Source organism: Erpetoichthys calabaricus, chromosome 13, assembly GCF_900747795.2.
Source record: "Erpetoichthys calabaricus chromosome 13, fErpCal1.3, whole genome shotgun sequence".
NCBI lineage: Eukaryota > Metazoa > Chordata > Cladistia > Polypteriformes > Polypteridae > Erpetoichthys > Erpetoichthys calabaricus.
The window spans coordinates 22,583,906-22,599,197 of NC_041406.2; the positions used below are offsets into that span (position 1 = coordinate 22,583,906).

Genomic DNA, 15,292 nt, shown 5'->3' on the forward strand with positions numbered 1-15,292 from the left:
GCGCTCTGTTAAGTGTTAATTCTGTTCTGGAAAAGGGCTGTGATGGAGTCTGCCTTGACTCGCGTTTCACAGACAAATGTATTTTGGAGAAAGGCGATCGCCGTCCTCCAGTTTCACCTTCCTTATCACCGTTTTTACGGCCAGTCAGGTACAAGCCTTTTGCCTCCCCTCGTTAAATGAAATCTTTTCCTGTGAACGTAATGACTGCCCCTTTTCCTCTCTCTGATCTAAAATTAGATGAAGCTGACTGAAGGGCTCACAGTAGCAAACGAATTTCACAGCAGCATCCAGGAGCTCCTGAAGGCCATGTCTGAGACCGAAGAGACGCTCAGGACTTTGTCACCACCCAGCCTCATCCTGGACAGGGTCAGTGGGCAGCTGCAGGAGCACAGGGTAAGTCAAGGAAACCTCTATTTGTTTATTCTGTATACGGGGTGGGGGGGGGGGAGTCTGAAAGTACTCGGACCCAGGGCCATCTTAACGCATGGGCACACTGGGCAGTTGCCCGGGGGCCCCAAGCTAATCTACGTATGTTGTGACTTGCTGAGTGGTTGTGTAAGTAGGGACCCCAGTGCACTGCTTTGTCTCAGGGGGGCCTGTAATGCTGTTAAGACAGCCCTGCTCGGAACCCTTCACTTTATTAACTTGTAGATTTCGTTTTAAATGGATACATTTGCCATGATTGCCCATCACTCTACACTCCATAATCTATAATGACAGTGAGAATGTATTTTCAGAAAGGTTTTGAATTTATTAAAAATTAATCTCATTCATAAAAGCATCTGGACCCTTAACTCTGGCGCTCCAAACTGTGGGCAGGCACATCCTGTCTGATTGAATTTTCCTTAAGATCTTTCTTGCGGCAAACTCATTTGACTGGCCATCATTTAGACCGGAGCACGTAGGCTCAACATTTCACACTGCAGGTCAAGATAGAAACCAAGCCCTGAAGTCTAAGGCACTCTCTGGAGACCTCCGTGATCAAATTATGGTGAGGCACAGATCAGGGGGCCGAGGGGATAAAAATCAGAGTGAGGCCTCAAATTGCATAAAGCAGTCAGTGAGGTGATGAAGAACAAAGTGGTCACTCTAGCAGAGCTTTAGAAGTCCTGTGCTGAGAAGGAAGAACCCATCAGGAGGGTGACCATCACAGCAGCACTCCATCAGTCAGGTGTGTACGGTAGTAGGGCCCACACGCAAAGCACTCTGGGATAAAAGACACCTTTAAGAAACGTAAGAGAGCATGAGGACAGATTGTCTGACCAGATGAGACAAAAAAACTGACCTCTTTGGGCAGAACTCCAAGCACCATGTCTGGTGAAGTCCAAGGACTGCTCATCACCTGCCTAATACCATCCCTATTGTGAAGCCTGGTGGTGGTGGCGGCTGCATCACACTGTATGGGGGCTCTTGAGTGGCAGGGTCAGGGAGATGGCTCAGTACTGAGTGGAGGACGAGTGCAGCCAAACCGACTGAGAGGGCCTTGAAGAACTCCTGCTGCCGGGTGGTGTGCTGAACCACCTTTCAGTATGACGATGACCTGGAGCTCACAGCCAAGAAGGCATTTCAGGTGAAGTCTTATCAGGGGCGCCTTTCAGAAAAATGCAAAAGTAAAATAAAAGGGTGCAAAGCTAAGGTGCCAGAAGCTGTGTGGGGCATCACTGTATATAGGCATGTGGTGTGACGTCCTTCATGTGATTGGCAATAAGCGAAACAATGCAAGATGGCAACACACATGTCAAACAATCTACTGTACCAAATAAGGGTTATAATAATTAAAAATAAAAAGGAACTCGATAAAACATGCAAAAATATCCCAGAGTGGCCATGTTAAGCCTTAGTGGCTCTATGAAGTCTACGTCCAGTACGGTTAAGATAGATAGATAGATAGATAGATAGATAGATAGATAGATAGATAGATAGATAGATAGATAGATAGATAGATAGATAGATAGATAGATAGATAGATAGATAGTGTGAAAGGCACTATACGATAGATAGATAGATAGATAGATAGATAGATAGATAGATAGATAGATAGATAGATAGATAGATAGATAGATAGATAGATAGATAGATAGATAGATAGATAGATAGATAGTGTGAAAGGCACGATAGATTGATAGATAGATAGATAGATAGATAGATAGATAGATAGATAGATAGATAGATAGATAGATAGATAGATAGATAGATAGATAGATAGATAGATAGATAGATAGATAGATAGATGGCAGGGTCAGGGAGATGGCTCAGTACTGAGTGGAGGACGAGTGCAGCCAAACCGACCGAGAGGGCCTTGAAGAACTCCTGCTGCCGGGTGGTGTGCTGGACCACCTTTCAGTATGACGATGACCTGGAGCTCACAGCCAAGAAGGTGAAGTCTTATCAGGGGCGCCTTTCAGAAAAATGCAAAAGTAAAGTAAAGGGGTGCAAAGCTAAGGTGCCAGAAGCTGTATGGGGCATCACGGTATATAGGCATGTGGTGTGAAGTCCTTCATGTGATTGGCAATAAGCGAAACAATGCAAGATGGCAACACACATGTCAAACAATCTACTGTACCAAAATAAGGGTTATAATAATTAAAAATAAAAAGGAACTCGATAAAACATGCAAAAATATCCCAGAGTGGCCAGGTTAAGCCTTAGTGGCTCTATGAAGTCTACGTCCAGTATGGTTAAAGTGTATGCCAGCCGATTTCTGCCTGTTCAGTGGTTACATTCAGTTGGGTGCATTCAGGGTTAACCTTTGCGATTTAGCAGCTATTGGAATGACCGTAAAAATAAATGCAGTGCATATTTTATTCCAACAGATGGTGCATCACTGCTGTTGAGAATCCTATAGCAAATGGCACATAACTGAGACAGCAAACGGACCCTATAACTTAATTAAGAAAAAAAATATAGGGAATAAAAAACAACCATGAAAGAGGGAGTACTCATCTTACTTGAGTCTGTTAAACGATCTGATCTGCCCTCACTAATGTAGCAAAATGAAAGCAGAAATAAATCACGTAAATAAATAACAAATTCCATTACATTGGACGCACCGGCCTCAAGGGACACCAGTTTGAGACCCCCACCGTCAGGCCGTCTGCCATGTCCTTCTGTTTAACAGTCAATGGTCTGAAATAGAATTAGTACTTCATTCTATCAGTCTTTTTTTATTTCCAACCATTTTTTATATATGAAAAGGTTCTTTTATTAGGCTGTAGTGTTGTTTGTATGCGCCACCTGTTGGAATGAAAAATGCAATGCTTTTATTGTATATACTCACGTATAAGTCGGGCCGTGAAACCCTAAAAATCGATCATAAAATCAGACCCCGACTTATACACCCGTTCAAAAATGTGACACTTATTTATTTATTTTTTTTTACATCTTCTTGCCTCCTCCAATCTCACATCAGTTTCTCAGACACATCGAATTTTGTTGCAGCAGCACAGTTTCCAATTTCTTTCGCTACTTCAACAACGTTTAATTTAAAACCAGCTTCAATTTTTCTTCTGATCGAACGCTCCATCGTAGATAAGGGATGCTCTTACGATGAAGGTGTATGAGGGTGTGAGAGACAAAAAACACAAATTAGTGCAAACGTCACTTCAGAATAGTTCGGGTATTACCATGTGGTCATGTAGGCACCATAGAGAGAGAGGTTAGGAGCACACGCTGATACAGCGCATTGCTGCACCCTCATAGAAATAAAAGGCCGTGTGTTCCGTGGTTACTCTCTCAGGTGGGCCTTAGCATATCGTAATCTCTTGGACCAATAGCGTGAGTTTTCTGCATTCAACTTATACCACCAACATTAGAAAATACCAGAAATTATACGGTAAAATCAAGTCCAAGGGAGAACTTGTCTTCGAGTATATACGGTAATTAGTAAACACAAGAATGGCCACGAGAATGATGCCCTTCATCGTGGGTATTGTGGACTGTTTAGGTGACCCCCATGCGCTCAGATTTCTGCCGCGACTTATTATGGACTGGGCCAGCTAGTGATAACATAAATGCACATCATAAGGCGTAAGGAAAGGACAGAATGAAGTCCTGATGTGTTCATTCATTGAGTGTGAATATCTTAACAGTTTTTAGAATAATTTAAGATGGAATTATTCTATGAGGAGTTCATTTTATAGTAAAAACTCATATTTTATGTTTGGTATCACTTACATAACGTTGATAATTATAATTATTCTTCTAGATATACGTTTCTGTGCGAGACATAAATAAGATCACAATTTAACAGAATGACTCAAACCAGTCAGACCTGCTGCCATCTGCCTTATTCTGCACCCACCACAGACCACTATTAATCCACTATTAGACTGACTATTAAATGCAAAAACCTCCTGGTACTTTTCTCTGATTTTTTTAAATGAACTTTTCAATGTAGTTGGATATTTGTGGACCTCCGGGCCTTGAACCTGATCCTTTAGTGCAAACCGTTTTTCTTCAAATTGCCGGCAAGTAGCTAAGAAAGTCGCGTCAGTCAGGGACATGCAGCTTTATATATTGTATTTTATAAATTTTTTTTCAAATTTTAAATGAAGATCATCTATTTATTAATAAGATACTTTCGAGCTTCAGCCCACTTTGCCTGCTCTTTTTTTTCAGCTCTTGGTAACAGAAGTCAATGCCTATAGTGAGAAGATTTCCACCATGGAGGCCTTAGCGTCGCGCCTTAAAGAGTACAGCAAGAAACAAGACTGCACCGTGGTGCAGAACCTCATGGTGACCGTCCAGGACCGCTGGAGAAAATTAAATCAGCGACTAAATGAGAGGGGGAAATCCTTGGAAGACGCAAAAAAGCAAGCCAAACAGGTATCCAGGGATCAAAATGGCAGTCGGCCCAGGGCTTGTGGGGAGCTTCAACACAACCAGAGGACTTCACACGCAGAGGTTTCCTGATCCTTCTCAGCAGCCGATGTGCTCTTTCTCTTGCAGTTTAGCGAATCGTGGCGTCTTCTCGCTGACTGGATGGTGGAAGTGGAACAGACGCTCGACACTCACAAGGAAATCTCCGTCTCACACGAGGAAATCAAGCAGCAGCTGTCAGAGCAAAAGGTGAGCTGCACCTCCAGTTGTGGTGTTTCATGGGAAAGCTGGCGATAAACAACATGTCTGGCAAAATCACCGAAAACAAAGGGGAAAATATAGCTGGGCAAACAAGTGATGCAAATCAGAGGATGGGGGGCGAGACTCAAAAGGGGAAAACGGGAGGGGGGACTTTGTTACATTTAATCCTGTATACAAATTAGTGCCCACTTTTATTTCTGTATTTTTAATGTCATTGGAAATATAGGGCCATTATAATATTCACAAACCTGACAGAAAATGTAAGTCCATGATTGTCCGTGATCACTTACTCACCTACCAGTGACCGGAGCAGTCTGTTTTTACAACTACATTTATTTCTATAACACAGGGGTGGTGAACTCCAGGCCTGGAGGTCCGCAGTGGCTACTGGTTTTCATTCTAACCCTTTTCCTAATCACTGACCAGTTTTCACTGCTAATTCACTTTTTCCCCATCACTTTAATAGCCCTGTTAGAAGAGTTCAGCCCTCTGAATTGATTCCTTTCTTCATTAAATGACAGCCAAGCAGAAATGAGATGTGAAACGAGCTAACAGATGAGCAGCTAAACTGGGGCTTCAAACTCCAACCAATTTCACTCCAACCAGTTTCTTAATGAGAAGCCAATTCTTGCTGTTTATTAAACCCGTTATTTAATTCCGTGGCTTGTTGCTGCTCTCATTCTGCCACAGCACACATTTCGAAAACTGTTGTTTTTCTGTTCTTTCTAAGAACGCCGTCAAAATGTTTTGGTGACCTGAGAGATCAACCTTACCAAGACAATCACCTCTCTTTAATTTCAGATATTGTGCGATGGGCACAGGGTGAGCTGGTCATGTGGTGGCTTGTTTTTTCTCTCATTTATTGTTTGGCTGCAAATTAAAGAAAAAGAAACAACTATGGGGCCTGAGTCAAGCTAATTAAAAGAAGTAATCAGCAGCAAAAACTGGTCACTAATTAAGAAGATGGTAAGAATGAAAACCGGCAGTCACTGTGGCACTCCAGGCCTGGAGTTCGCCACCCCTGCTATAACATGTTTTCATACAAATGATGTAGCCCAAAGTGCTTTACAAGATGAAGAAAGAAAAAAAGAAAAATATAAAAATAAGATTTGGCAAAAGTAAGTAACAAAGAATAAAGTAAGAGGCAATGGCCAGGAGGACAGAAAAAAGAAGAAAAAACTCTAGGGGCCGAAGAAAAAAAACTAAATCTGCAGGGGCTCCGAGGCCACGAGTCCACCCATCCCGCAGTCCACCATCGACTGCTTCCTGGCACTAAGGGTGCAGAGTGGAGGCAGAACCTCTGCGTTTTTCCCAGTTGATTCTGGGGTTCATCAGGGGTGTGTTCTGCTCCTACTCTGTTCAATGCTTGTATGGACTGGGTGTTGGGCAGGGTCGTGGGGTTCAGTGGTTGTGGGGCATCTGTTGGTGAAGAGAGATTCACTGATCTTGACTTTGCTGAAGATGCTGTGATCTTCGCGGAGTCAATGGAGGCTCTCAAGATACTGAGTGAGGAGTCTGAGGGTCTGGGCTTGTGAGCCAGGTCTTTAATGATCTCTTAGGCATGGCCATCTTCAGTGTGTCTGTCTGTGGAGAGAGTGTCGACCTCGTTGAGAGGTTTACTTACTTTGGCAGTGACATCCATGTCTCTGGTGACTCTTCCTATGAAGTCAGTGGACAGATTGGGAGAGCGTGGGATGTCATGAGGTCACTGGAAAGGGGGGGGGGGGGGGGGGGGGTGTGTTGCTCCCAATATCTATGCAAAAGGATGAAGGTCCAAGTCTTTAGACTTGCTATATGGTTGTGAGACATGAACGCTATCCAGTGACCTGAGATGAAGACTGGACTCCTTTGGTACTGTGTCTCTTTGGAGAATCCTTGTGTACTGCTGGTTTGACTTTGTGTTGCTCATGGAGTCCCGAATGAGGCACATGACTTGCATTGTGAGGGAGCGTCAGTTACGGCACTATGGCCATGTGGTGCGATTCCACAAGGGAGACCCCTAAAATGAAGCATCAAAATGTCATTTCGGCAATAAATGCTTCATTAGTAATAAGTCATTATGGAACTGGGTTGGAACAAAGACCTGCAGCCACTGCGGCCCCCCAGGACTGATGCTGCACACCCCTGCTTTACAAGGCTTACCAGGCCACAAACTCGAATGAGCGTAAATATGAGGGTAGAATGCATGTGGGATTCCATGGACTAGCATCAGTTTTATAAAATGCAAATCACACCATGTCCTGATTTCTAAAAAAAGCCCTTGGTGTAGACATCTTTAAAAAATGAGAATGGCCAACTTGCTCAGAGTTCTGTTGAGCTGCAACTCCATAGGCTCAGTACCACCGAAATCTGATTTGGGGACACAGAGGTCCATAGAGAACTTAAAACGAAGCTCTGAACACAGAGGTGGGCTACGTGGCTCATGTCGATTTTGAAATATTGTTACTTTTTACAACTCATTCCATTGGTGCGTGAACACATTTTACTTTCCACTAACATCTGTATGTTTGCATTCTCAGGAATTTCAGAAACTGCTGAGATCCAAGAGGCCCGTCTACGAGGCCACCTTGAAGAGCGGGAGGTCTTTGAGAGAGAAATCTCAATGTCCCGCAGATAAGCAGCAGCTGGAGGACATGTTGGCTGAGCTGAGGGACACGTGGGACACAATCAGCGGAAAGTCAATGGAAAGGTGCGAGGAGCTCTTTGTCCATCTTATACATAAAGCTCAGTGTGTGTCTGTCTGTCTTTATTCTTTATACAATTCCACTCACTTGGCCCAATCTCAACAAAACTTTGCACACATGGCTCACTTTGTCAGGAAGAGACAACTGACTACTTTGGAGCTCAAAATTTGACTCTTTTCCTTTTTCCTACAGTGAGTTTTGAGGGCAGTACCTTTTCCTGGATTTTGGGCACTGAAATAAATTAATTTAGTAAAATAAACTAAATTAATTTTGTGTCTTCTATCACCAAATAGAAGTAAAATAGTTCAGCCTTAAAATAACTTAATCCAGGCAACACCAGGGGCTGCTGCTAGTCTGTAATAAATCTGAATCAGCCATTGTGACCAAAGAGGTAGCTATAAGTGCCAGCAATACAGTGCAGGAGGGGCGGCTGGCCTGACAGAATATAAACAGTTATAAAGTATGTGTGTGTGTGTGTGTACGAGTTACTTAAACGGTGGGACAAAATGGCAAATTAAAAGTAAAGGGATAGACAGAAAGAAGCAGGAATGCCGTCAGCTGAGGGGCACCTCTCTAGCTCTGGTTTTTGTGTATTCTGTACTTTAACAACACACAGAGATCCTGTTTTTGTGGGTCCTTTTAGCATTTTTGAAATATTTTTGTAATATTTAATATTATTACCATCTTGTTTCTTTTGTTTATGTGTTGCTCTGTTTAGTGTCACTTGGCCACATGTGTTCCTGATGTCACTGGAGGTGACGTTTTAAACTCCAACTCCCATGCAGCCCTACAGGTGTCCAAACTGGGACTCTACATGAGGGATACTGCCACCTATTATAGTGGGGGACGAACTGCTCCCTGCCGTCCTCTTTTACTGATTCCTGTAGCCTTTGGGCATCCCACTCAGGACGGGAATCATAAGGCATCCAAGCCAGGTATTGCCTGCACTTCCGTTATGGCATCCTGGCCGGGTAAGGGATCCATCTCCGTCCTTGGTGGGACACCCATCTGTCTTCTGGGGCATCTACACATATTGTATCTTTCCCTAGTTGTACAGCGATGATCCTAAAAGGAAGAGTTTGTAACAATTCGTCTCGAGCACTAACCTGAGACGATTGCTACCACTAATCTGTCCTAGGTGACGGCAGATGATAAAAGGATAGGTCAATATCACACCCCCAATAAATTTCCTGTATACCCTCTATTCTACTCAAAACAGTCCCTTAATACCAATGCATTTATAGCTCACAAAAACTATAGTCAATATCTATCCTCACATTACATCAAATAAACAACAAAAAGAAATACAATCCCTTACACATGCACCCCACCACCCTGAAATAACCCTTATATTGCAGTGCCACAAATATATACATATACAGTGGGGCAAAAAAGTATTTAGTCAGCCACCAATTGTGCAAGTTCTCCCACTTAAAAAGATGAGAGAGGCCTGTGATTTTCATCATAGGTATACCTCAACTATGAGAGACAAAATGAGAAAAAACAATCCAGAAAATCACATTGTCTGATTTTTGAAGACTTTATTTGCAAATTATGGTGGAAAAAAAGTATTTGGTCAATAACAAAAGTTCATCTCAATACTTTGTTATATACCATTTGTTGGCAATGACAGAGGTCAAACATTTTCTGTAAGTCTTCACAAGGTTTTCACACACTGTTGCTGGTATTTTGGCCCATTCCTCCATGCAGATCTCCTCTAGAGCAGTGATGTTTTGGGGCTGTCGCTGGGCAACACGGACTTTCAACTACCTCCAAGGATTTTCTATGGGGTTGAGATCTGGAGACTGGCTAGGCCACTCCAGGACCTTGAAATGCTTCTTATGAAGCCACTCCTTCGTTACCCGGGTGGTGTGTTTGGGATCATTATCATGCTGAAAGACCCAGCCACGTTTCATCTTCAATGTCCTTGCTGATGGAAGGAGGTTTTCACTCAAAATCTGACGATACATGGCCCCATTCATTCTTTCCTTTACACGGATCAGTCGTCCTGGTCCCTTTGCAGAAAAACAGCCCCAAAGCATGATGTTTCCACCCCCATGCTTTACAGTAGGTATGGTGTTCTTTGGATGCAATTCAGCATTCTTTCTCCTCCAAACACGACGAGCAGAGTTTTTACCAAAAAGTTCTATTTTGGTTTCATCTGACCATATGACATTCTCCCAATCCTCTTCTGGATCATCCAAATGCTCTCTAGCAAACTTCAGACGGGCCTGCACATGTACTGGCTTAAGCAGGGTTTGAGTCCCTGACGGCGTAGTGTGTTACTGATGGTAGCCTTTGTTACTTTGGTCCCAGCTCTCTGCAGGTCATTCACTAGGTCCCCCCATGTGGTTCTGGGATTTTTGCTCACTGTTCTTGTGATCATTTTGACCCCACAGGGTGAGATCTTGCGTGGAGCCCCAGATCGAGGGAGATTATCAGTGGTCTTGTATGTCTTCCATTTTCTAATAATTGCTCCAACAGTTGATTTCTTCACACCAAGCTGCTTACCTATTGCAGATTCAGTCTTCCCAGCCTGGTGCAGGTCTACAATTTTGTTTCTGGTGTCCTTTGACAGCTCTTTGGTCTTGGCCATAGTGGAGTTTGGAGTGTGACTGTTTGAGGTTGTGGACAGGTGTCTTTTATATTGATAACGAGTTCAAACAGATGCCATTAATACAGGTAACGAGTGGAGGACAGAGGAGCCTCTTACAGAAGAAGTTACAGGTCTGTGAGAGCCAGAAATCTTGCTTGTTTGTAGGTGACCAAATACTTATTTTTCCACCATAATTTGCAAATAAATTCTTCAAAAATCAGACAATGTGATTTTCTGAATTTTTTTTTTCTCATTTTGTCTCTCATAGTTGAGGTATACCTATGATGAAAATCACAGGCCTCTCTCATCTTTTTAAGTGGGAGAACTTGCACAATTGGTGGCTGACTAAATACTTTTTTGCCCCACTGTATATACACAATAACAATATTCATTCCCCCAGTTCCCCTTCCAGAGATGATAAATATATCCACATGATACAATATAGTAAGTCCTTTGACATAGCTCACCCGAGTCTGTAGGAATTAGCGGAACGTTCGATTCCCCGATCAAAAGAAGACCTTCCACCTTCTGAGAGGACTGTAGGAGCTCCTAGACTTCTTACATGGCCAGTGCAGTAGCTGATCTGTTTTTTTAATTATCCGATGCTCTTTTTTCTTCTTCCCTCCTCCTTCTCTTCTCTCTTTAAAACGGCGCGCTTTATGCAAATCACTCCCCGAAAAAACAGTAAAACCGGAAGTTCCACCTCTGGGGCACCGCTGTCGATCTCTGGCTGTAAGAATGTTCCCCACAACACCCAATCGACAGCAGAAAACATATTATCTTTATGTGGCAGCACTACAAGTTCCCTGAGGTACAGTGCAGTTGTCCGAACTTTTATTGTCTTGTCTACAGTTCAAGGTACCCGGCATATGAGTATATAACTCCCAAACATGGGTACAATTTCTTTCTGGCGTAGCATGATTAGAAAATAGCACACGGTTACTGCAAAGGTTGCTTACATAGCAGTATCAGTTTGGGAAACATCTAAATAGCTGACAGTGGCCCCTGGCCATATATTGATCACCTCCAAACAGGGCACATCAGCACTAGCCTGCCCATGTCGTCTTCCACTTGTTTCTTCTTACCTCACTGTCAGATTCCCTCTGTCAGTGATTTGTGTGGTGTCAGCTGTATTTATTCATGGTCACAATTACTCATTTTTAATTAAAGAATGTGTTTGGAATAAACCTCACAGATCACGGTGGCACACTTGAAACTGTTGGCTACAACTTGGACCTGCTCTATAGCTTATGGTGGGGATTTTTGGTCTGTTTCAGGCAACACAAGCTAGAGGAGGCCTTACTGTTTTCAGGGAGGTTCACAGATGCATTACAAGCCCTGATGGACTGGCTGTACAGAGCTGAACCACAATTGTCTGAAGAGCTCCCCGTAGGAGGAGAAAAGGACCTCGTCACAAATCTCATTGACAAGCATAAGGTAAGGCCAGAATTGCATTTTACTAAAGTTTAGATGTCGATAGCCTCTATTAAGGAGGTACTGAGTGAGTTGGAAGTTGTAGAGAGAGAAGTGCTGCTTAGATTAAATAGGCTAACATCTAATAAATCACCATGCTCAGATATCATTTTTCTGCAGTGCTTAAGGAAAATAGCAAATACAGATATAAACACCTATTTTTTTGAAAATCTCTGCATGCTGGAAAATTCCCTGATAATTGGGGTTTCCATCCATCCATCCATCCATCCATCCTCTTCCACTTATCCGAGGTTGGGTCGCGGGGGCAGCAGCTTGAGCAGAGATGCCCAGACTTCCCTCTGGCCACTTCTTCTAGCTCTTCCGGGAGAATCCCAAGGCGTTCCCAGGCCAGTCGAGAGACATAGTCCCTCCAACGTGTCCTGGGTCTTCCCCGGGGCCTCCTCCCGGTTAGACGTGCCCGGAACACCTCACCAGGGAGGCGTCCAGGAGGCATCCTGATCAGATGCCCAAGCCACCTCATTTGACTCCTCTCGATGCGGAGGAGCAGCGGCTCTACTCTGAGCCCCTCCCGGATGACTGAGCTTCTCACCCTATCTTTAAGGGAGAGCCCAGACACCCTGCGGAGAAAACTCATTTCAGCCGCTTGTATTCACAATCTCGTTCTTTCGGTCACTACAATTTATAACTGGGGTTTTTAGTAAATAATATCCTGTTGTTTAGAGAGGGGTGATTGAGAAGATCTGAGTAACCACAGGCCAGTAATGTTAACATGCATCATGGCTATTAATGGAAGAAATTAGGAAGGAGAAGATCAAGGAGTACACGTCTAGAACAGGAGTGTTAGCAAATACTCAACATGAAGTGAGAAGGAGAAGGTGCCATGTTTCACCAATATGCTGGAATTCTATGAGGAGCAAGAAAGGTGTATGTAATATTACTTATCGTAATTTTCAGAATGTTTTGCAAGTTAGCAATTAAACTAAAAGAAGTTGAAATTTAGGGGATAGTGTGTAGGTGAGTATGGAAGTGGCTCAAACACAGGAGGCAAAGGGTTATGGTGAAGGGAACTCTTTTTTAGAATTAGTTGCTTGTAGAAGTGATGTTCCCCAGGGCTCAGTGCTGGCACCACTGCTCTTTTTAACATACATAAATGATTTGGCCAACAATATAATTAAAGCCCTAGTCAGATGTGGATTTTAAATACGGCTTGTGCCATTCTAGGCCATCCTAACTCTTTTCCAATCTATTGCCCTATTCAAATGGAATTCGTTTTGCACCAGGAGGGTGGGGTAAAGTAATTACTACCAGAGGACTTTCGTAATTTTAGTCCTGTCCAAATCGCTCATCTCAGTAACTTTTCATGGACTGCACGTTTACGTCTCAGTAAAGAGTACAGAGTCTTTTACCTTCTATAAAAGTAACACCAGGTTAAACTAGTCCCATGCAAATCGAGACGCCAGTAAAGCTCCATTATATAAGTGATTTGACAGAATTAAAATTGCAGAAGTAATAATTACCGTAACCCTCCTCCTGGTATAAAACTAATCCCATCCAAATAGGTCTGAAGTTTGCAGATGACACCAAACTAGGAGGAACGTCAGATAATCGGCCATCTGTTGAATCTTTACAGTGAGACTTGGACAGCATACAGGCCTGGGCAGATTTGTGGCAGATGAATTTTAATGTCAGTAAATGTAAAGTATTACACGTAGGAAGTAGAAATGTTAGGTTAGAATACAAAATGGGAGGTCAGAGACTTGAAAGTGCCCCTTACGAGAAGGACCTGTGAGTCACAGTGGACTACTCATTATCTACAGTACATCCAGACAGCAGACAACACAACAAGATGTTAGGTTACATATCACGATGTGCAGCATACAAGTCAAGGGAGGTTACACTTAAGCTGTTAGCACACCAGCCAGGCCTCACCTGGAGTACTGTGTACAGTTCTGGTCCACCATATTACAAAAAAAAGACATAGCAACTCTAGAGAAAGTCCAGAGGAGACTGACTAGCATGATTCCAGGACTACGAGGTGTGAGCTATAAGGAGAGATTAAAGAAGATTAAGTGGTGATGTGACTGAAGAGTTCAAAATTATGAAGGGAATTAGTCCAGTAGATTGCAACTGTGACTTTAAAATCAGGCCAAGAACACGGGGTCACAGTTGTAATCTTTGTTAAGGGCATGTTTTGCGCAAATATTAGAAACTTTTTTATTTACATAGAGGACCATTAGACATATTGGAAAAAAATGACCAAGTCCTGTGGTGAAGAGTAAGACTTTAGGGACATTCACATCTTGACTTTTAGACAATCTCGGTTTATAGGATGAATAAGCTTGTTGGGTTGAATGGCTCGTCTTTGTCACCATATGTCTATTGTTCTAATAGAAAAAATCAATGAATGAAAACATATTTGAAAAGGCAGCAGTTTACTGTGAAAGCTGGACTATAGAAATGAAGGGAAGCACTGAAAGCCTTTTTGAAACATTCTGCTGGGCTTTGCAGGTTTTCCAGAAAGAGCTGGGAAAGCGCGCTGGGTGTATGAAGATGCTGAAGAAGTCGGTGAGAGACCTCACCAAGAACATCACGGCAGACTCTCATTGGCTGCAGGAGCAGATGGAGGAGCTTGAGAGCCGGTGGGAAATTGTGTGCAGGCTCTCGGTTTCAAAGCAGACAAGGCTTGAGGTGGCTCTCCAGCAGGTAGGACTATGATGACTCTTTAAGGTGACAAATTCCTGTGTTATCACGTTAACACACTCTCATACAAAAAATCCATTTTTATTTTGCCAAAAATAAGCACAAGGAAGGGGAACCACAAACTAATCTGGAAACCTGCAGCCATTCTGCGTCTGCCTATATATCTGCTGAACCTTACCCTGTACTTGGGTATGATGGCTTGTTGACTTGTCCACTTCAAGCAGCTCACCACAAAACTCTCTTCACCTCTCATCCTTTGTTTTCTCTCACACTCTCCTAGCAGAAGTCTTGTCCTCTCCTACTCCAGATACAGTAGATTGATAAATAAATGGAATTTTATTTGTCCCAAAGGTTACTAGAGGGATAGCATGATTTTTATGTTCCATCATGGGAAAGTGTGGCCCCCTCAGATGTTCTTTTCTACGTCTTCATCTCTCCCTTTTGTACTTACTGAATCTATAATCAATACACCTATGAACCTCCGAATGAGTCCAAGAATCACCTCCACAGGCAGAAGTGATGCTACTTTAACTCTGGGCCACCAGGCTAGCATTTCAGGAGCATCTGGTGTCCTTGCAACCCTGTGACTTTTGTAAGCTTTAAAGAACCAGACCTCCATGACAGGACCTGTGCTGCCTGCTCTACTAGAGGGACAGCATGATCTTTATGTTCCATCGTGGGACACTGTGGCCACCTCAGATGTTCCTTCCCAAGTCTTCATCTCTCCCTTTTGGTGGAAGGCGAGGTATTTGTGCCATGTACTGTTATTTATTTAGCCAACTCCTTTATCCAAGAAGAC

General features: G+C 43.1%; 1 protein-coding gene across 2 annotated transcripts in view; it reads left to right on the forward strand.

Moving 5' to 3' along the window:
- The window catches only part of macf1b (microtubule actin crosslinking factor 1b), a 224,429-nt gene that overhangs the window by 176,358 nt on the left and 32,779 nt on the right, over window positions 1-15,292 (forward strand). For both annotated transcript variants that reach the window (XM_051935617.1, XM_051935616.1), the window contains exons 23-28: window positions 238-393; window positions 4,618-4,824; window positions 4,948-5,067; window positions 7,599-7,768; window positions 11,637-11,796; window positions 14,302-14,496. In XM_051935617.1, the coding sequence (XP_051791577.1) occupies window positions 238-393; window positions 4,618-4,824; window positions 4,948-5,067; window positions 7,599-7,768; window positions 11,637-11,796; window positions 14,302-14,496 (1,008 nt within the window). The remainder of the gene's footprint in view (window positions 1-237; window positions 394-4,617; window positions 4,825-4,947; window positions 5,068-7,598; window positions 7,769-11,636; window positions 11,797-14,301; window positions 14,497-15,292) is intronic.